This window comes from Microtus pennsylvanicus, chromosome 12, assembly GCF_037038515.1.
Source record: "Microtus pennsylvanicus isolate mMicPen1 chromosome 12, mMicPen1.hap1, whole genome shotgun sequence".
Classification (NCBI taxonomy): Eukaryota; Metazoa; Chordata; class Mammalia; order Rodentia; family Cricetidae; genus Microtus; species Microtus pennsylvanicus.
The window spans coordinates 68,401,230-68,423,317 of NC_134590.1; the positions used below are offsets into that span (position 1 = coordinate 68,401,230).

The following is a 22,088-nucleotide window of genomic DNA, read 5'->3' on the forward strand; positions in this document are numbered from 1 at the left end:
TAGACTGTTAGATCAATTCTTACTCATGTAGAGTCCAGTTGAGTTAGAAGCGGATAATTTCTGTTCTTCCCTTTCTGTCTCTTTGTATCCCATACCCCCTTTATTCCTGTCTTGTTTAGGATACAGTTAACTGGAGGTTTATGGCCACTCCGCTATGCAAACGTCCAGTAGCCTTAAACATGGCTTTTTAAGCCATCTGGTTTGTGCTTGGGTGCAAGGGTGATGGGAGGTGAATGGTTTCACAGCAGGTGTTGTGTCGGTGCCCTTAGAAGCAAGCTGTTTCAACATGGTGTCCCCTGAGGACAGGGGCAGAGCAGCCCTGGCCTCTTTCCTAGTGGCCAGTCTCCTCCTGGGCCCCAGGCTCTGATCAATGCCAGTGCTAATGTAATAAGGCACAGACTGGATCTGCTGGAGATTCCTCTGGCCCTGCCCCTGGTGCCTGGGTTGTTTCCCTAACGAGATTGGATGCTAGTCCCTTATGGCTCTACTTCCCAGCTGGCTAGTCCCTGCCCTGGTTCCCCTACCTGGCTATGGGTGACTGAGATTCACAAAAGTAGCTCCTAGAATCCTATCAGCCATTTGCCAAGTGGTCCTCAGGTGTCCTCCCTGGGTTACCCAGGAGCCTCCATGTCTGTGACTTCAGAAGAAGTTCAGGAACATTGCTTCACATGCCCAGATAGACAGGCAGGAAGTGGCATCTACTCAGACCCCATTTGCAGGGTCAGCGACCTGTAGGCTGTCATGAGAGTGTGCCAGATGTCCCACTAAGGGTGGACCAGGACAGGATGGCACAGGGCATTTACAGGGAAAGAAACCCATGCAGAGAAGGTGAACACTTTGTCAAAGTTCTCACAAATGGTAACCCAGACTTGAGTGTACCTGGACCAGAGGGGATGCTGAAGAGCTGTCCAGGTCCCTGAGGCCAGTTGGACCCCGACCTGTGGAAGGAAACGGGGTGAAACGGGGTTCATGCCCTCCTCCCTGGACATCTGAATTTGTACTTGGTGCTAAGACCCTCATTCTGAGCAGTATCCTAGGAATCTACAGCTACTTTGGGGGGCAGAGGAGATGTGCCTGGGGGCAAGGAACACTGCGATCATCAAGGCTATTGAGCTAGAGTTCCTGGTAGCTCCAAGAACAGGACTTTGCACAAGGGACAAAGTGGCAGTGACACAGAAATATGTCCTAGCGAGAATCCACTCCACTCACTCAGGAAAACTAAGATCCTTACTGATAACGTGTCCAGCTCTGGCTAATACCCAGAGAGCAGCCGGTGATGAACCAAAGACTTTTTCCCTAAGCTATAGAGACTTTGGGCTCGTCATTGTGTGTGTGCTGCTATCCCCCAGTCTCTTCCAGATCCTGGCCCCCAGTTACACTGAGACAGGAGATTGTAAGTCTGGCCATTCAGGCAGATGGGAGATTTACACAGCAAAGATACTGCCGGAATTCTTTCTTTGTTCTACGCTGGCTCATCTTGCCCACTTGGGGCAGAACTAGGCTTTTCCTGATTTAAAGGCAGACCAGGGCTTAACCAGGGCTGTGACTCTGCACCCTTGAGCTGCCCTAAATGCTGTTTGATGTGGGGTGGTTGTAGGTAGAGCTGGTCCCCTTTTGCTATGGGGATGGAGCCTAATTAGAGGTCAGTCTTGGTGACCAACGGTGAACAGAAACTTTCTCAGCAACCCTAAGCTTCAACTGAGGCACCAACACTTCCTTTCTAAGGAGCCAGTTCACACAGTACTCACCTTTTAAGTAAATTTATTAGTAAAGCCTTTTCAGCATTGATCTTACCTCTTCGGGTTTCTCCTGCATCCAGGCCAGTGCTGCTGCAGGTATGGTCACTAATGCCGAGTGGGCTGCCCACTGGGGAGACCTGGGCTGGTTTGATTGGTTGATTCGGATTGCTGCCACCTGTGTTAGGCTGGAGGCTCCTTTAGAGAGGGACCTGGCTCTATGTGGCCCTCACACTGATACTGAAGGGTGCGTGCCTTCTCTCCAGGAACAGTGGCAGCACACAGGCTGCCCAGTCACACTTTTCCGGCTGCCCACAGGCCATTCTGTGACTGTTTTCCAGGCATCAACGTTGGCCCTGTGGTGGCTGGAGTGATCGGCGCTCGCAGGCCCCAGTACGACATCTGGGGGAACACAGTCAACGTGGCCAGTCGGATGGACAGCACTGGGGTCCAGGGCAGAATCCAGGTAAATCACCCAGACATCCCAGAGATACAGGGATCCGTCCAGCAAGTGAGGAAATTGAGGCATGAGGGATCCAAGGTGAGCCTTGGGTCGGTGACCAGTAAGTGGCAGGGCAGATTGAGCTGAGTGTCTTGGTGTCTTCTGGGAGCCTGGACAACACTGTTAAAGTTGGCAGATTGCTTTTGCTGTTTGATTTTTTCCACGCTTCCTTTGGGCCACTCCTGAGTGAGCAAATCACAGTGAATCAGGGGTCACTAAGTGACCTGACAGCCTGGCTTCTCAGTTGCTCTTCCTTGTTCAAACCCGTGGCCACACCTGGACTTGGTGGCACATACCTTTAATCCCAGCACTCAGGAGGCAAAGAAAGGTGGGTCTCTGTGAGTTTGAGGCCAGCCTGGTCTACAAAGTGAGTTCCTGGACAGCCAGAGCTTTCTAGTGAGATGCTGTCTCAAAAGCAAAAACCAAATAAGCAAAAATACCAGGCTCACTATTCAGCTGTTGTAGGAGCATAGTGGGGAAGAGATGTCTCTCGTGTTTGGAGAGCAGGATGGTGAACATGCCCATTGCTCCTGAGGCGCTTCTCCCAGATAGGACGAGACTCAGCGGCTCTATCTTCTAGGAGCCACTGAAAGGCCGGCATCTGGTCCGCATTGGTGTGGGGGACGGTGCAGCTTTTGGTATTTGCCCCTAGAATAACACGAGAGCTGTCATTTGGATGTAGTCCCGTGAGTTGCATGGGACCTATAAAGGGTGCCCTGGCCTCCTACCGTCCACTAGAGAACTGCAGCCTTCTGGGGTTATTATTCTGGTGCATTTCCCCTGGGTTCAGGACCTGTAGGAACAGGGCATGAACACAGGACAGCTGAGAGATAGTGCAGGTCCCCTACTGTGGCTAGGCTGCTGTCACAGCTGGGGTTTCCGACTCCGTGGTTATTATGGTGTAGTGCCCTACTGGGCGCTGATCCTTCAACTTGCCAGAAAGTCTCCATCATCCCAAAGCACTGTGGGGTACAAGCATGTGCCCCAGTTTCTAGTTCCAGCACCAAGTTCCAGTGCTCCTTAGTGGCTCTGCATTTTTGTATTGATGACATTTCTTTAATTTTTTTTCAGATTTCTTTTATTGTGGTAAAATACACACAAAATGCACTGTCTTCACCATTGACGTGCAAAACTTTGTGCATCCTTATAGTGGTGCAGCTACCCCTGCTGTCCTGTCTAGGACATGTGGTCTGTGGTCACCCGGGAGAATATGCTTACACCCTGCATCGACTTCCCCGGACCAGCCATTCCCAAGGGAGGCTTTCTGCCTTTTGTTACTGTGTAAACTGTCCTGGTGAGAGCAACTCAGTGGAGAAAGGGTTTATCTTAGCTCAGAGCTGTTCTAGTATGGTCTGTCATGACAGAAGTCAGGCCAGTGGGAACTTGCTGGCATTATGTGCTGCAGTCACAAGAGCGATGATGCACGCATGCCAGGGCTTGGAAAGCTTAGCCCAGGCTCCACCCACAATTGAGACAGGTCTTCCCATACCAAAACAGCCCCCAGAGTCCCTCTTCCCAAGGGGTTCTAGACTCTGTCCAGTTGACAATGCTAACTAAACACCCCACTACCAGTATTCCTTGGTAACTCGAGGCTCACATACAAACCCCTTTTAAGTCATAAACTTCCACCCCTTGGTCCCATAGGCTCAAGACCATCTTAAAGTCTATTCCAGCCAAAATAAAGATCCTCCATAATCGTTAGTAACAACAATGATAACACTGTAAAAGTCCAAATATCAAATTTAAAAAGTTACATTCTTCCAGCATATACTGACACTTCTAAACATGCCTCTTCTAAAATGGAAGAGCCGCCAGGGCATAGCTAGAAACAGTTGTACCAAAGCAGAACCAAACTCCAGCAGGATGAACGCTCAATCCTGTATTGAGTATTTTATTTATGACTCATAATGTAGTCATCTGGGTCCCAGTCCTCCGTGCTCATAGTCCTCCTTGCCCACAGCCCTTTGTGCCCACAGTCCTCCTTGCCCATAGCCCTCCTTGTCCACAGTCATCCTTGTCCACAGTCCTCCTTGCTTGAATGTCCCAGCCTGGCTTCTCTGATATCCTGGGTCTCCACAGCCTCCCAAAGCACACAGCAGCCTCTTGGGACCTCTATTCTGGTACTCTGGCCCAGCCTCCTATTGCCTGGCTTTGGCTATACTCCTGACCCCCTCAGTCTTGCATCCTCTGTGCCTCCAAAACCAGCACCAACCACACAGATGCCACGGCCAAGCTCTCTCTGCCACTCTCTCAGGATGGAGCCCAGACTCCTTGGACCAGAGCTATACCTGTTTTCTCCTGACCCTAGAGAAGCACTCTTTTAGGCAGTTGTGTTCAAGGAGCAGAGAATGCCATTAGCTCAGGCTTTCTTTCCCTTTAAATAAATTGGGATTTTTCCAATATAGCCGTGTGGTGTTACCCTCAGGCCATCCCTCTCACTGCAGTGTGCTGCAGAGGCTTCTCTTCAGTCCTGCTGAGCTCTTTAATAGTAACAGCTGCCTTCTCAACACCAGGCTGATTGCCTTTATCTCCTTACATTTCCCCTGCCCATCTGATCGGTCCATTAGCTTTAAATTCTGCTCCGCTCAGCTTCTCAGGGCACAGCAGAATGAAGGCAGATTGTTGGCTGAAATATCACACACATGGTTGTTAGCCCAGTGCCCGATGGAGTCCTTGGTACCCCCTGAAATGTCAGGAGCTGGGCCTCCATGGTCCATGTTTCTCTCAGCATTCCCTGTTTTCCAGGTTCCAACGAAATGGCCCATTAAGCTCCGCTGCCAACATCCAGTGGCTTTTTCTAGCCCAGAGTTTCAGACTCTTCCACGTTCCAGCTGTGGGTAACATCCTAACAGCTTAAGACCCTCACGGTCAGGTGTATCGCAGCCATAGCCTTAATACGCGCTTCTGTCTTAGCTTCTTTCTGTTGCTGGGGTAAAATACCCGGATAAAAGCAACTTGCTAGTCAAGATTCTCCTGAGGAACAGAACTGGTAGGATGAATATATACTACAGGGGATTTCATTAGATATTTTTAAATATACTGTATGGATGGATCGCGGGAGTCTAATAATGTCTGCCTTCACATTGGAGAAGCTGAGAGCCTGGTAGCTGCTCTGTCTGTGACGCTGGATTTCTCAGTAGTCCCAGTCTGCTACTGACGGCCTGGAAGTTTCCTGGAGAACTAACTAGTCTTCATTCCACATTGGAAGGTCAAAGAAGCAGCGTTCTAAGGTCAAAGAAGCAGCGTTCTAATGTCAGCAAATGGCGGTAGCCGCGATAGGGCAGATGGTCTCACAGCAAGATGCAGTTAGGGTAGATGACCCTTTTGGTGACGTGGAGAGCAACACCAAAGCAAGCAGCAAAAGCAGAGCACTCCCCCTCAGGCCGCCTTTTATTTGTCTGCCACTGGATGAAGTCACCCACATTGAGGGTGGGTCTTCCCCCTTCACGTAACCTAGTCAAGGAAGTGAAATCCCATATAGGGGTTCCCACTAACTTGCCTCTTAGTTGATTCTGGTTGACAACATCACAGTTGACAACCAATATCCACCATCACAGAGACCGTCTCCTATGCCGCTGGGCTGTTGCTTGAGGCCAACATTGTATCTGTTTCTAGAATCTACTCTGAGCTTGACAGTGACCCGGCTTCTCTGCCCCAGGCGTGACTTCTCAAATGGCCTTCCCTATAGGTCTCCCTGCTCCATCCAACGCCTCTGCCTTCCTTCCCTTTTCTAGGCATCCTAGAGTCAGACATAAGGTCAGGGGTGCAAAGAAAGAGACCACCACTCCAACTGAAGTGTCCGGACAGGGCAAACTTAACTTGTGATCAAAAGGGCAAACACCAGAGACAGGAAGTTGCATTAACTCATTTTATTCTAACTCAGGTAGTGATGGTGTCTTTGGCTAGGGTCTAACCTCACAGTTTGATTTGATCCTTTAGTCTGGAAAAAAAAAAGGAAAATAAAAGAGGAAGGGAAAGGGTTTACTATCTAGGCCATCAAATTCTTGGAGACAGCAGTGTTTGTGCAGACAGACGGTTTGCAGGGTTTGAGGACTGAAGCATTTGCGTAAAACTGATGGGGTGGAAGAGACAAAAAGATTGGAATTCTTTGCCCTGAACACAGGATTTCTACGATCTGATAGAAACGGCTCCTGTTTGATATCTCTTACACTGGTGCTCAGTTTGATGTGAGGGCCACCCTCCCCAGCTCTGCTCCATTGTTCGAACATAAAATAGGAGGAGGAGACAAGAAGATAGAGAGGCCTCCTCTGCTGGCTTAGCGTGATACCATGGATCGGGTAGATCTCAGCCTTTATCTTTTTGCTGGTTTTGGGAGGCAGGGATTCTTGGAGCCAGGACACTGGTCTGAAGCCTGAGAAAAGAGGAATTAAGGGACGGCCATTTTTCTCCTAGCTTTCTTTGCCCGCTGTGTGCCATTTAATAGCTGCACCCCAACCCCAACAACTGAGTAGTGGGGTAAAAGGACCAGACTTCTTTGCCGAGGTATCTGGAGGCCACAGCCAGAGAACCTGCCCCGGCTCCTCTATCCATAACATTGAGGCTAGTCCCACATAGCCCTGACTGCTACACAAAGCAGCTGCAATGGCTCACCCAAGCCCTGAATGGATCCCTAGCCCCCATTGCCTGCACCTGCCTACATACAGAGAAGCGTTGGCCAAGTCCTGCCAGAGTTGGGCAGCCGGGATGGAGAGTGAGATGCAGGGTAGACGTCACTCTGGGGGAGCTCCTGGCCTCCAGAGGACCCCCTCATAGGGCATGATCAAGAATATTGTTGGCTTCTTTCCATTGGCAGGTGACTGAGGAAGTCCACCGGTTGCTGAAGAGGTGCTCATACCAGTTTGTGTGCAGAGGCAAAGTCAGCGTCAAGGGCAAGGGAGAGATGCTCACGTACTTCCTAGAAGGCAGGACTGAAGGAAACAGTTCCCATGGCAGGACCTTTCGCCTGGAGCGGAGATTGTGTCCTTATGGGAGAGGTGGAGGCCAGCCCAGACGGCCCCCACTGTGTCCTGCAGCTGGACCCCCGATCAGACCGGGGCTTCCCCCAGCCCCCACTAGCCAGCACCTGCCGTCCACAGCAGCAGGGAAGGAAGCCTAGTGGAGCCCATGGGCCACTGGAGATGCACGCAACGCAAGAGTGCTCCAGGGTGACACAAGCCACCGTGGCTCCAACCAAGACCAGCCAGAGGAGCAGTTGCCAAGCGACTTGGCTGAAGAAGAAGCATCTAGGTGTGGCCTGAGGCCAATGGGAGATGTGCCCAAGCCACCCACTTGAGGCATACGGAGCCCTGTCTCTTCCTAGTGACCTGGTGATGCCCGGCTAGTGTTGGCATATTGGGACCCTGGGAATATCTTCCACGGTCATAGCAAAAACTATGAAGGTCCAGCTGGCAGAGGAGCCCACCATGACCAAGCCTCAAGTCAACCTGGTTTATGGGTGGCTCCAGCCCTGGTGAGCCCTGGTTTATGGGTGGCTCCAGCCCTGGTGAGCCCTGGTTTATGGGTGGCTCCAGTCCTCGTAGGCCCTGGTTTATGGGTGGCTCCAGCCCTTGTAGGCCCTGGCTTATGGGTAGTTCCAACCCTGGGTAGCAGTTTTGAGTGCCAGACTGAGAAGTTGGCCCCGCTGGGCAGGGCCATGACAGTTGAGCTATTCATACCACAGGCACAGCTTAGAGCTGGTCAGGTCTTGGACAGGACAGTACAGGAAGAATTGAAAAGCCACCTCTTACTGCATGAAGAGTAACGTTGCTGGCTTTCCTCAAGAGTAGGCTTTTGCTAACAGCCAGAGGCAGGTCTTCTGGAATCCTCCGGGTCCCTACAGCCCCACTTCTAGCCTCCTGGCCTGTGCATTCTCTTCCAACCCCACCTGCCTGCTGGATTCTGACTCCCGTGACAGTGGGCCCTTCTCTTCCTGTGCCATCGCTATGCATTCAGAGAAGAGGGGTGTATGCTGACTTGCCTTCTCTGTGGTGTCTTGGACACTGTGAGTGTAACAAGAATCAAGCCTTCGTTTATGCTAAGAGTGGTTGACCGCGCTACCCACAAGCACTTTCTTTGCTGGAAGACATCGTTTCTCTGGTATAACCATTCCTCTTCTTGGTGGCTTCAGAGTTGGCAGTGTGTGTTCCTGAGTCTTGGGTGTGGTGTCCCTGCTCCAGGGTGAAGGGAAAGAGTGTCCCTGTTGACACGGGGTGGGGCGCGGGGCTCTCCCATCTGTGCTTCCCTATGTCTGCAGCTGAGGTGAAAACCGCAAGTGTGGGGGACAGGAGCCTGGAAGAGCTGCTGGGAAGTGACGGGCCAGAATAGCTGGATGAGATCTGGAGATACGCAGCCTCACTCACAGGAAGGGAGGCAGCCTGCAAACAGAGCAGGTGGGCATAGGCCCTGCCTGCCATGGCTGTGGAGGCCCATTTTCTCATGCTCCCCAAGGGCTTTCCCCCTTCCTAGGGTCCTGTCTTCTTAGACTGAGGCAGAGCAAAGCCCAGCCTGCAGCAGCAGGACGCATATGTGGGGTTCCTGGTCCTCAACTCCGCGATGGCTCAAGTGTGTGGCCCTGCCGGGGCCTGGGTAGGTCAGCCAGCTATCGCTGAAAGACTCAGGTCACGTGTTGGTAGGAAGAAAGTGTCAAGCAAGGGAGAGCTGGAGGCTGCAGAGTCTCCAAGCATCTGAGACTGTAGACTGCACTATAGGCACCCTCGGGGGGGAGTGGGACAGCTGTAAAGACTGCACATTCTCCCCGCGCTGGAGCCTGTGGTTGATGCTAAAGGGAGCCTCTGGCACTGTCTGCAGAGGAGCTCTGACCTGTGCCCACCCTGCTTTGTTGCCCTTCTGATGATGCCAGGCAATGTGGCCATCCTTTGCTGCCTTTCTGACACCCTACTCTGGCTAGACCCCAGAGCAGGGCCCAGACCCACCTCAGCACCCCACTGTAGCCTTCAGGGCTGGAGAGCAGCTTGCTTCCCCCTCTTCTGGTGGTCATATGTGGTTCCGGGGACTTGGGATTTGGGTATAGCATTGCTGGGGGATGCTGACTCCAGTAGGGCAGAGGGCAGGGGAGAGTCTTTGCATTTCTCCCATGGTCCAGAATTCCATCAGAGATTGGATTGCATTTATAGGAAAGTTTCAGACTGTTAAAGGGTGGGGCACTGAGGACAGATTTCATCTGAGCCAGAACCTGGCTAGGGCAAGCAACTCTCTGTAGCTCCCGCCTCCTGTCTGCTCTCTTGTTTGCCTAACCTTGGTACAAATAGTTTTTTCCTCATGGACTTCGTTTTCACTAGGACTTTCTTACCTGTCTGTCTGTCTGTCTGTCTTAACCAGATTTGAAGCAGTCATCTTAGACAGGAGCACTCAGAGCAAGTGAGTACATTGTGGCCCTGGTTCTACGGGCTGTGATGCTGTCCCCGGCCTTCTAGGTCATTAAGGATGGCAGAAACCCTCGAGCATGGCCTGGGTTTCCTCAGAGTGGCTTCTGGGCCTCCAGAACTGCTGTCTTTCTGGGCTGTCCAGGTAATGGACAGAGGGGTGGTTCTCAAAGATGCTCACGTGATAGCCCCAGGACCTGTGTGTTTGTTCTGTCAGTCAAGAAGCTTCACAAGGGGTCTTAGGGTAGCCGCTGAAGGATGAGAAACTACACCTAGACTACACCAGTGGGGTTGGTGCGGACACATGGACTCTCAGAAGTCGACAGAAGGATGGACAGGGTGAGAGAGGCACGGAGCACACACTGAGGAGACCCATGAGGACAGCACAGCTCCAGCCAAGCAAGAAGCCAGGATGTCACTCCCACAACCACAGGGAACTGAAACTGGCCCTGAGTAAGCAGCAGGCAGAGCATCAGAGCCATTAGGGAGGAGCCCGGTGACACCCGGATGTGACCTCTAAGACTCTGAGCAGAGCCAGCTGAGGGCTTTAGCACCGCACTCACACGGAGTGTGCAAAACGGAGGTTCCATGGGTGCTTGGGCAAAGCTACCCACGGCGTGATCAGAGCAAGAGAAAGCAACCGTAGAGGGTGGCATTGCCTTCTCTGGGCACAGAACCGTTCTGAAGTAGACCACACAGGAGCCTTGGCTGGGTCTCTTCTTCAGGGGCGACATCTCCATCATCAGCAGTTCCAACCCCGCCTACTTCTTGTGAGGTCAGGATCCATACCTGCAGCCATAACGTTCCTCGGGGTTTGGTGATAAACGGCTTTCTTTTTATTTGTGATAAAAATGTATTATATTGCCTTATTTATTTTTAATCTTGTACAATATTCATGTACAAATGTTAGAGCCATTTGGGTAGGATTCTCTCCAAATTATTTATTTTAAGATGCTCTGTAAATAGTGCACCAGTTACAGGTGCTTCCTGTTCACTTGTACCAAAAATGAGGAAAAGCCTGGCACCCGTGTCAGCCCCTGCTTGTGATGCTTTGGCCCTTGGGAAATGACCCCTTTGTGTTCCCTTCTCAGCCCCAGCATGCCTCCCGTGCCTGACATCGTAGAATAGAACACAGCCCCAGAATGCTTCCAAATGCTTCCACGGGCTGTGCCAACCTGGGACGGTCTATACCTTCAGGTGTGTATCCCCACACATCCAGCAACCCAGTTGTTTCTCAGACTCCAAAGCCACCAGGGCTTCCGGACCCCCTTCTGTCATAGAAGCAATAACCATAACTCTATACCGCAGAGACAAGTTTGGCCCAAGCAGATTGATACTTCGGAATCTACCCGTGCATGTGAGTTTGCTATAAAGGACTGGCATTCCAGATCCCCACCCCTCCCAGAAGGCCCAGCTCTAGCTTCTTGGTTCCTAGAGCCAGGATTGGTACCCCAGATAGCTGAGCAGACTGAGCCAACCGACAGTCCTGGACCCCACGCTATTACGCACTAAGGGATAAAGCTTAGGGCAGCCACATTGTCCTGGATCTGTACCTCTCCTCGAATCATGATGCTTCGTGTGACAGAGCGTAATGGTTTCTTTCAGCTGTGTGAGCATCAAATAGAAATGGTCTGTTTCGGCGGTGTGAGCATCAAAAGGTGACATTTCCAGGCACTTGTGGAATGCCATTTGAAGGAAACGGTGCCATATTCAAGGCTGCACTTCTCACCCTTATCCATGCCATCCTAGTAGGAGAAGAGCTCTGTGTTGGAGCGGGCCATCCCTGAGCGTATAAGAGGAAAGGGCTAGGAAGGGAGCCCTGACTAGCATCGAGGATTCAGGCTGTGGGCTCAGCTGGCAGATGTGATTGGCCTCCAGAGGCTTCACATTTTATTTATGTGCAAACTGAAGGACACTTGTGCCATAACACGCACTGACAGCAACCCGCAGAGGTTGTGCGAATGGCTGGCTTCAGTGGACTGGGTATGAGGCGAGCAGTTTGGATTGCAGGATTAGGGAAGGTTTCATTTCAGTCTCCCAGCCATCACCATTTTCAACAAGGTAAGTTCTAGGGCTCCCCACGTCACAGGTATCTTATTCCCAGCCCGTACAGAGCTTCAGTCAGTGGGCGTTGGGGGTGGGGGTTACAGAGCAAGTGTGTGCCTTTCACAGCAAGCAAGCAGTGGCAGGGAAAGAACGTTCCTCCATATCCTGCTCTCGCCTCAGCACCACGAGAGGCTGCAGAAGCGATGCTGATGTATTACTCTCTTAAATGGCTATACATATGTGACCCCCAGAAACGGACTTGCTCATGCTTTTCAGTGGCTCCACTTTTAGTGTGCTCTCCCATGCACACATGTATGTGTGTGTGCACACACAGGCACATATAAACATAGCAAAAAGCAAACCCTCCTCCCCCCAGGTGTTTGGCTAATAAGGAACAAATCTGGCAGCTTGATTGTTATGTGGGCCCTGAAGCATCTTCTCCGACTGTCATTGGCTTTGAATGTTTCCATTTTTGGATTTGAACCAATAGTTCCTCATTTTCATTTACAACTGCAGGCTTGGACATAGGTTGATGAGTAAAAATGTGGGGGGGGGGCGGTCAGTGTGTGTGTGTGCTTGCTTTGGGATGTTCACAGCTGGCAGGATGAATATGGATGTGCTTTGGCACTAAGCAACTCCTGGTGCCTATTTGGTCAGCTGGTACCACATGAGACCAGTGTGGATCCAGAGTCACAAGGCCTAGAATCCAGGAACCTTCCTAGGTGCCTGGGAAGGCAGAGGGTGTGAGGCCTGGTCAGAGGATCTCTGTCTGGAGGGTAGGGAGAGAGTAGAACTGAAGGGCATGTTAAGGAAGGCTTCTGCAGCTCACTGGAAGGAGAATTCTGGAGAGTTTGATTTCCACATCTGGATGATCTGTGGTAGAAGAGAGTGAGCTGTACTAGCAGCTTCAGGCCCGGGTACATTGAGGCAATCTGTTGTTCCCATTTCTTTTGTCTTGCTGGTTTGAGGGTTTAGGGCCCATGCAGGATACTGTGCAGAGAGATGCCAGGGGGAGTGTCCATCAGAACTCTGAGGGAGGAGCAAAGTGGTACATGAGCCCTTCCCTCAAGTTATAGGAGCTGACGTGGGGGCCACGTCTACCACCTCTTGTGCCAGCTGCTGCCTGCCTGGCTTGTACAGTGGGAAGAACAAGACTCAGGAGGCTATCTTGGGCTGTGGTTCAGAAGTGACTGGGGGAAAAAAAATGTCTTAAAATTCAGAAAATTGACCAGAGTTGTGCCACATCCCTCCTGACAAGTGTTGGGTTGTTTAAAATCTAACGAATGTACTGCGCTTTCTTCAGCATGTTACTAGATCTGCTAAGTCCACGGTCAACCACAGGGAGGGCGATCATCCTTGCATCGTCTTTCTATTAGTTACCATCTTTGGGGGGGCTTTCATATGACGGTAAATTGACCGAACACTCATTACTAGTATTCCCGTCTAGTTTGGCAATTCCTGGACACCTTCTGTGGGCTTTTCATTCATGAACAGCCTGTGGAAGAACTGGTAGGATAATCCCCAATGCATGTTGTTCTGAGGCTGCATGCAGAGAGGGAGGGGCCATGCCTCAATTCCTCATCTGTTTTGGCCAGCCTGTGTGTTTCCTCTTATAGGTTCTCTGCTAAGCAAACTGAAATCTGTAAGAACTGGGTTGCTGTCGATGTGACTGACCGCACAACAATGCTTACTGTGGTGCAGGGAACCTCGTGGAGGCTGGTCCCTTGTGGGCAAGGCTTGCTTACACCCCGTATTTGGAGCATGTGGCCAAGTGCTGTTTGGTTCTGTAGTCCTTGGCTTCTTGTTGCTAAATTAGAGCCATCCGGTTCCTTTCACATCGGTTGCATTCCCCCAAGGTTACAGACACCCAGTAAGAAGTTAGATGCCTTGCTTGAGCGAGCCTTGTTTTGTAGCCCTCGAAATTCTACAACTTTCTGAAACACAAACTGTCATTGTGTTTAGTGGGAATCTTCTCGAAACACTCTTTCCTGCAGAGCCCAAGCCCCTCTCCTGTATTCCTCCTCCGCACAGCCAGCCCGGCTCCAGTTACAGCTCTTACCTTCAATGCTCTACAGCCATTTCTGTCACATGCTTCTGGCAGGCACGGCACTGAGGATGCCTGCCGAGGGATTAAAGGGACGCTTAGAGAAGGTTCCCCAGGCTTGTAAAGAAAGCAGTGAAGGGACTATGATGGATGGCAGGAATCCCAAGTACAGGAGCCCCACATGCCTTCTAAGTGGGACCTGCCGATGCCAGGCGACGTCCACGTCAGGTACATCAGTTTCCAAACACATCCATGCGCTTTCTGAGAATGAGCGTTTCAGTGGAGATGCTCTCTGAGACCGGTTCCAGAAATCTCTTAGGCAAGGACAGTTGCAGGCCACTCCATCTGCCTGTGGGTGATGCCGCCATCCCCCGTGGCACTGCAGTGGGAAGTGGGCCTGACAGCAGCCAGAACTTGTCTCTTACCTCCCACCAGCAGCCTCCACTCGGCCCCAGGCCCATGAAGCACAAGTCTCAGGAGACTTCCCATCCTGTGGGGACCCCAAGGAAGCCCCCGGCATCTCTGGGGGCACAACTGGCCACCAGGAGCACACATGCCTGGGAAGGAGGGGCTTGTTCCGTTGCCTTCACCCCTGTTAAAATCGAGTATATGCAAGCCACTTGCACTTTGGAATTGCATGCCATGAAATTCCTAATTGTATGCACCTTAGTTTCAATTTGACATTATGTCGCATGCCTGAAAGAAGGGATGGCTTGGGCTTGTCTGCAGGTCACCTCTACTGCTTCTTGGGAGCACACAGTGTTCCCCTCTACCAGTCAGTTCCACAACCCATGTGACTCCGGCATTTACTGTCCACCCTCTCCCGTCAGCCCGTGCTCCCTTTCCCACCATCCTCTCACGTAAGCTGATTGCTCACCAGTTTGCACAAATGGGAATGTCATTATGATCATATCTTAACAGTAATCACATCTCGATTTCAAGTATAAGCCCCAAAATCCACTTCTGTATGTCCTTACTTAAAAAAAAAGGCATGTAAGCACCTGTGTCCTGTGTTTATCAAGAAAGCTTCGAGTCCCTTAGTGGGATGAAGGGTATGCATGGACAAAGGGGGCATTTTCTCCCACACAGACTCACCAGATGCGTCCGTAGCTGAGAGAGCGCGATGATTATAGTCACAATAACTCAATATCACTGGGTAACCTCTCACAATAGATTTGTATAATCAATACGGGTCTATTTTTATGTCAACTCTGTAGAGCACCTTCCAGTCTTTTTCAAGATTGTTAAACGGAGACAAGTAATTGAATAATTTGCCCTATTTTTATTTAAAACGTGGATGAACTGAAATGTGAATGTGAATGTACATTTCTTAATCGCAACTTTTCTACTCAGTGTTTGCACTATACTCTCTGGAGTCTTATTTAACAAAAATAAAAGAGAAAAATTGCTTGACTAAACACTGGCCCGTCTCACTGAAAGACAAATGTTTTGGAGCCATTCCTGGCTCCTTTCATGTTCATTCGTGGGCATGGGGGAATTAGTATTCAAAATGTCACCTAAAGTCATGTTTCTTTTTACACCACCATCCCTTCACTTTTCTTGCCTGGATGTTAGTCATAGTCTTCTGTGAACCTCAGATATTTCTCTGGTAACATTTAAATGTTAATATGGATTGTCCAGGCTTAGTCTGTGAGTAACATTACATCTTGAATATTTCAGAACTTCCTCTAGCTAAGGACTCAGTTGTTTTTTTTCATTTTGCTTTCTGTGATGTCTCCGTCATCTCTGTACATGTTAGGCAAGCATTCTGCCCCTGGACTACTACTATATATCTGCTGCTCTCATTGTCCCTTCTTAGAAGATAAAAAATAAAATAAAAAACCAACCAAGCAAGCAAGCAAACAAAAACCAATAACCTGAGCACAGCACTAAACTGGTGATAGGTTTCTTTCAAAAGTGAGAAGTGAACCCATCGTGGGTTTCAAGTCCACAGTCATGCTGTCACGGAGGCGTTTCTTTCAACTTGTGTTTCCTTTGTATGCTGTTTTAAAGTTCTCTGGAGTGGTCAAGGAACAAGAGGGAGGGCAGGAGGCTGTGGGTGTGTACTCTGGTGTCAAGGAGGAGAGCAAAAACAACAGCTTAAGGAACTGGCTCACATGACTTGGGCGGGGGCTGGCATGTCTGAAGCCTGTCAGGAGGAGGAGCTTAGTTCCCAGCTTGCAACTGAAGGCAAGAGGCCACCCTCGCTGTGGCAGGTCACCTGCTTTACTCTAAGTCTTTTACAAATGGCAGTCCCATGTTAAAGTACCTTCATGTCAACAACTCCATGGAGTCTGGACAGACAGCTGGAGGGTGGCTTAATCAAAATGACCCAGAATTAACTATCAACATATATGATGCACAGTTTTTCTCTGTTAAAGACTGCCTCTTTAAGGTCAAATAAAATCATGTTTTAGTAAAAGGATTTTATTTTAAGTTATGGAATGACTATTCCAGTAGATTTTAAAAAGGCATATATGGAACTGTGGAAAGTCTGAAATTAAGAAATACACCCTAGCAGAAAATGGTCATTGGCTGAATTACTAACTAAAGGAACACAAATTGAAAGCAATATCATGCCATATCCACTCTTACCAGGATGTTTTTGGAAAGATAACCAATGCATCATTAGTAAATATGCAATGAGATCACACTTTTTTTTAAATTTATTTATTTATTAAGGATTTCTGCCTCCTCCCCACAACCGCCTCCCATTTCCCTCCCCCTCCCCCAATCAAGTCACCCTCCCTCATCTGCTCGAAGAGCAATCAGGGTTCCCTGACCTGTGGGAAGCCCAAGGACCGCCCACCTCTATCCAGGTCTCCTAAGGTGAGCATACAAACTGCCTAGGCTCCCCCAAAGCCAGTACGTGCAGTAGGATCAAAAACCCACTGCGATTGTTCTTGAGTTCTCAGTATTCCTCATTGTCCGCTATGTTCAGCTAGTCCGGATTTATCCCATGCTTTTTCAGACCCAGGTCAGCTGGCCTTGGTGAGTTCCCGATAGAACATCCCCATTGTCTCAGAGAAGCTAAATAAGAAGGTGAATCCAAAGACAAATACATAAGCATCCTCATGAATATTAACCTTCATCAGGCGATGAAAGGAGACAGAGACAGAGACCCACATTGGAGTACGGGACAGAAATCTCAAGGTCCAAATCAGGAGCAGAAGGAGACGGAGCACGAGCAAGGAACTCAGGACCGCGAGGGGTGCACCCACACACTAAGATCACACTTCTACATTCTACACAGAGAGTCTTCACTCCGTAAAATGTCACAGGGACCACGGGGTGTTGACTCTTTGTGTATGGTAAAACCACTCCAGGGGTTCAGGATTGACTAGCTATCCCACCCATCCTACTGGTTCTCCGACCCCTTCCAGCCTTTCACCGTGCTGTTGATGGCGGTGCACAGCTGGGAATACATTGTGGTAGACAAAATTCTAAGATGTCTCTCCACCAAGATCCCATTGTCATCACTTGTAATGGTATGATGTACCACTCCTAACTGTGCCAAGGGTTTTATGATCTGATACACGGGCCTCCCATGTTTCCTGAGAGCAGAAAACTGTCTTGTTGGCAGCAGAAGCTCAAGGGATCTGAAGGATGACAGTCATTGATGTCTTAAAGCAGTGGTTCTCAACCTGAGGGCCATGACCACTTTGACAAGGCCCTAACTCCAAAAATATTTACAATTCATAACAACAGAATTACAGTTATGAAACAGAAACAGAAATCATTTCATTGTTGGGGGGCGGGGGTCACCACAGCATGAGGAACTGCATGAAGGAGTCGTAGTGTTAGGAAGGTTGAGAATCACTGACTCAGAAGGTTAGCTAGCTGCATGACTAGGAAGAGGAAGACAGTCAGCATCTTGGATCAGAGCATCTCTCTTCTGACATCCAGCAAGGGAACAAGACCTCAGACCTGCGACTACAGGGGAGCAGATTGGAAGGCCTTGCCCTCCCTTAGCAGGGCCTAAGCTGGCCTTCAGTACTGCGGAACGGTTACATCACTCTCAATGTTCATGTAGGTGGTTTTGAAAATAGGACATCTTTTAAATTTTAGATTCTCTTGGATAGACTTTGAGGACCTAATTCTAAGTTGTTAGACTCTGCCCTGTTATCCCAGCTGCTTGAAAATGGGATTATCAGCCCCAAAGAGCAAGACTGTCTTCACTCCACCACCCACAGAGCTCAGGAAGTTACAATGCTTGTTCCTGTCTGCCTGAGGGTCCCGGCCTCCAAGTCCTGCTTGAAAGCTGCCAGACTAGTGGGCACTCCTGTGGCTGCCACTGCCAGCCAATGCGAATGACAATGGCCATAGCAATAAGCCTATAACCCCAGGGCATGAAAAATGGCCTATGACTTTTAGAGCCTGGAGCAATAGTCCTTGTTTTGGAGCTGGCTGGTTGCCTGCCCATAACAAAGGCACTTTCCTTTGTCTACCCACAATTCTGAGTACAACAGAAAGACCCCAGCCAGTTATTGGTAACCCAAAGGAACAGAGTCAGCCAATTTGAACAAACTTGGGGGTAGATTTCTGTCTAGTCATTGTAGGTAAGAAGTGACCTCAGTCTCACTCTGGGACCCCAGAGCAGGGCCATGGTAAAGGGGCGTGCTTGTGAGTCTCTGTGCTCCAGGTCACTCACTCATCCTGCAGCCGTGGGAAACGGCAATGCAGCAGGAAGCCCTATGTCGATCCATGATTTCTAGTCAGAACAAAGATGTCCCTCCATGAGGTAACTCAAACCCAAGACAGGCATGTCATAGGATTGGAAATTTGTTCCCCAACCATACTCCGTGAGAAATGGGTGCCAGTGTTGAGGCATCGTGTGCGGACAAGTGTAACTGCAAAAGATTAGCTAGAGGGAAAATCCTCTCAGAGACTGAGGACATTGCAAATTGGAGCTGCCAGGAAGCAGACTATTTCTATTTTTTTCTTGTAAGTTTTAGGACTGCTGTTTTCCAAAACATGGTCTTGCATACTCAAATAATCCATGCTTATCTCTAAGCAACCATGTTGACCACATCACCAAGGACCACAACTCATCAGTTATCACGGGATTGCTAACTTGGGAATCCTGCTGTTTGCACAGCAAGTATCAGAGTCCAAAAGGGACCTTGCATTATCTGAATTGCCCATCAGTATCTTGCTGCAGATGAGTGTAGATGACTTATACTGCCCAGTTGGTGAAGCGTCCTCCCAGATGGCATGTTTTAAATAATTTTTTTACATTTTGTTTTGTTTATATGTGAGAACACAAGCGGGTGTTTTAGGTCAGAGGACAATGTGTAAGAGTCAGTTCTTTCCTACTGTATGGACTCCAGGGACCAAACTCAGGCTGGCAGACGTGGCAGCAAGCACCCTTATCTCACCGAGCCATCTTGCCAGCCCCAAGAATGACATTCTAATGCCTTCAGCTGAGTGTCTGTTAAGTGTAAAGTATACTCTAACCAGGCAAATACACAGTAATCCAGAAAACTAACATAAATGTCCAGAAATTATCTAAGTCCTTCCTCCAAGGGCTGCAATTCTTTCTTTTAAGAACACATTGCCCCAAACTGCTTCCCTGAACTCACTCTGTGTTTGGATTTCAGTCTTTGAGAAGTGAGGTTGAAATAGAATTCTCTTGGCTACACATAGGAATTGATTTGCATTCAAGCACAAACTTTGGAAATAGTTCTCATGCAAAGAGTTTATTTTTAATAATGAAGATTGGAAGGACTTTTCTCTGATGCGTTCATCTCCATCTCTGTGTTACAACACAGTTCTCATCAGGTCTAAAAATAGTATTCTGTCTTATTTGAAAAAATTAATAAAGTCCTGACACTCTCTCAAGACTGATTTTTATAACCAGATAATTACACAAACGAAAATAGAGAATTATTTTAATAGGAAGTGGCTCGAAAATATGCAGATGTTTAAATATAAAATAAATTACAACTCATAGAGAACATCACATGGAATCCAAAGTTCCTGCCACAGCTGCAGCGACTGGCCTCCTCCTGAAAGCAGACAATGCAACCTGTTACCTGTGGCTGCAAGCGGAAGGCCCTGGACCCCACATACACCTTGATCCTACTTCTGTACCATCGCTTTCTCTTTTTAAAACACTTCACTACCGCGTTAACTGTTTATCTGCAGCCACTGTGGACAGGAGAGGCAGGAAGTGGAGTAGACCACACTAGGACTGGAAACACGTCTGTTTTTAGCAAGGAAACAGCAAACATCCAAGAGTAAAATCCATCTCTACGTTTAAGTGGCCGCAGCATATCTACATGAAGAGGCCAGCCTGAGAGTACTTGGAGGCAGTCTGGTGTTAACTGAAGCTCCAAGCGTGGCCATCTAGTGTCTCCTCCTTACATCATCTGGAGATACATCCATCAGCTAGGACACGGGGAGAAACTGGGCAAGGGAAGCAACTACCCAGACCACCACAGGGCTGGCGCTATTCCCCTGGCCCTGCACACAGCATGGCCTTGAGTGGCAGCTGTAGCTCTCCAGGTGTCTAGAAATTGGACCTTTCTAACCATGCTCCCCCGAAAACCAGTGAGAAATCAATCCCATCCATTTTTTAGGAAACTAAAACCCAAACCCTAAACTATACTCTTTCCCTGTTTCTTCCATCCTCAGGGGACACACACCAACCCCCTTTCTCCATCTGTATCATCCCTGATCCCACCCAGAAGATGACCTCTGCCTGTATTCTCCACCATTGGGCCTAGCTGAATTCCCAGGGCAAGGTCGGAACTTAAGGCCAACCATACTTACATTTGGCCTAGTATTTCAGAACTCCATGGCCCATTTCCTTCTGGTCCTGCTTCACTGAAGCCTGGGTGAACTCAGCCCAGAGAATCAGGAAGTCCCCAGTGCACAGGGCTTTCCCAGGGCAGAGGGAGCCAGGCCAGCCGCAGCTGGGTCCATATGCTTTGTATTGCACCTGATACGTTTTTGTCAGTTTTCAGATAAGGAAAACAAGGGTCAAAGGAGCAGAGCAATTGTCCCTGAGGTCACAGCCAGGCACTAGAGGGCACAGGTTCAATCAAGCCCAGTGACCTTTTCAAGAACATGAAGAAGCTCATTCTCTTTCAAACTACCAACTCTGTCCCTTGATGTGCCCTTCAACCTCCCCCAGGCCTAGGCAATTCTTCCCCACCTTACAGTTTGGGTAACAAGGTCTGTTCCCACCTTACCCACCTGGGCCAGCTGTAGTGTGTGGTGTAGATGATCAAATTATTCCAAGGTAGCAGGGTCCTGGGCTTCTACACTGACTGTGCCAAAGCTAAGTGGCCCCTGGGTTTGGTCAGGAAACTCCATGCTAAGGGTCCCATCTTGGATGGTAAGCTCATGATGGACTGCCTCTTCAATTTCCAGAAGCATTTGGGCCTCCCATTGCTGCAAGCGTTGCATCTGTGTAGAAGACAGACAACAATCTGCTGTCATTATTGGTAACCAACATGAACAATGCACTTGAGGAAAATAAGTACCAGCAGGCCCGGGACCCTCGTCCAGGTCTAAGACAGCAGCCAAACCCACAGGGCTCTCCCTGTCTTCTGTGTGTTCCCCCAAGTATAGATCCCAGACCTAGGCTTTTATTCTCAGGAGGTCAGCACCTGAAGTTTATCAGAGTGATAGTCTAAAATCTGCAGATGGTGGGTAGAAGGCAGGGGCCCTTGAAAGTGGCTGGCTATACTGATATTGCTACCCTAGAGGTTAGCATCCTTAGGAGGGATACAGGGGAGAAAAGAGTTGGAAGAAAATTCCTCCAGAGCTTCCCTATACAGCCCTCTCACTGCAGGCTTCCAGTGGTCAGTTAACAGAGGTGAGAGTTTGGAAGTGGGATCTGTGGACAGGAGCTGGAAACTGGCAGATAGCATGTGCTTGCTGAGATGGTCTCCCTGATGTAGCCTAGGCTGGCCTCCTGCCTCTGACTTGCACTGTTGTGGTTACAGCATCCCCCACACCTGGCCTGAAGATACATGTTTTTAATGCTCCATCTGCTTTGGCCTCTGCTCTTGCCAGGATGCTTCCTGGTGGTCACTTAATCACCAGGGCTCTGGTAAAGACTGGCCCTGGCATCCAGAGAGGCAGAAGCACCTCAGAGCAAGGGTTAGGTGTGGCTTGTGCTCCTACTGTGTGAGACTGAGCCATCTCTGTCCCAGTACTGTGGCAAGGGAAGGGATTGAGGCAGCTCAGCCAGGCCCAGAGATCTCAGTACCCTCCCAGGCAGTAACAGCATCCTGCTGTGTTCTAGGCACAGATCAAAGTGCAGTAAAGACAATTCCTGTCAACAGCTTCTCTACTGAACCCTCAGTACTGGAGACAGACATTCATAGCACCTAGATGCCCATGAGTTAGAGACCTGGGACAAAGAA

General features: G+C 49.5%; 1 protein-coding gene across 3 annotated transcripts in view; it reads left to right on the forward strand.

Annotated features, from left to right (window-relative positions):
* The window catches only part of Adcy1 (adenylate cyclase 1), a 126,848-nt gene that overhangs the window by 102,649 nt on the left and 2,111 nt on the right, over positions 1-22,088 (forward strand). The window contains exons 19-20 of one of the 3 annotated variants that reach the window (XR_012907327.1): positions 2,078-2,202; positions 7,052-8,334. Coding sequence is in view for 1 of the 3 variants with exons in the window: in XM_075944302.1 (XP_075800417.1) it covers positions 2,078-2,202; positions 7,052-7,354 (428 nt within the window). In the remaining 2 variants the exon portion in view is untranslated. Of the gene's footprint in view, positions 1-2,077; positions 2,203-7,051; positions 15,129-22,088 lie in introns of those variants that run through there. The other 2 variants (XR_012907328.1, XM_075944302.1) reach the window with 2 other exon arrangements.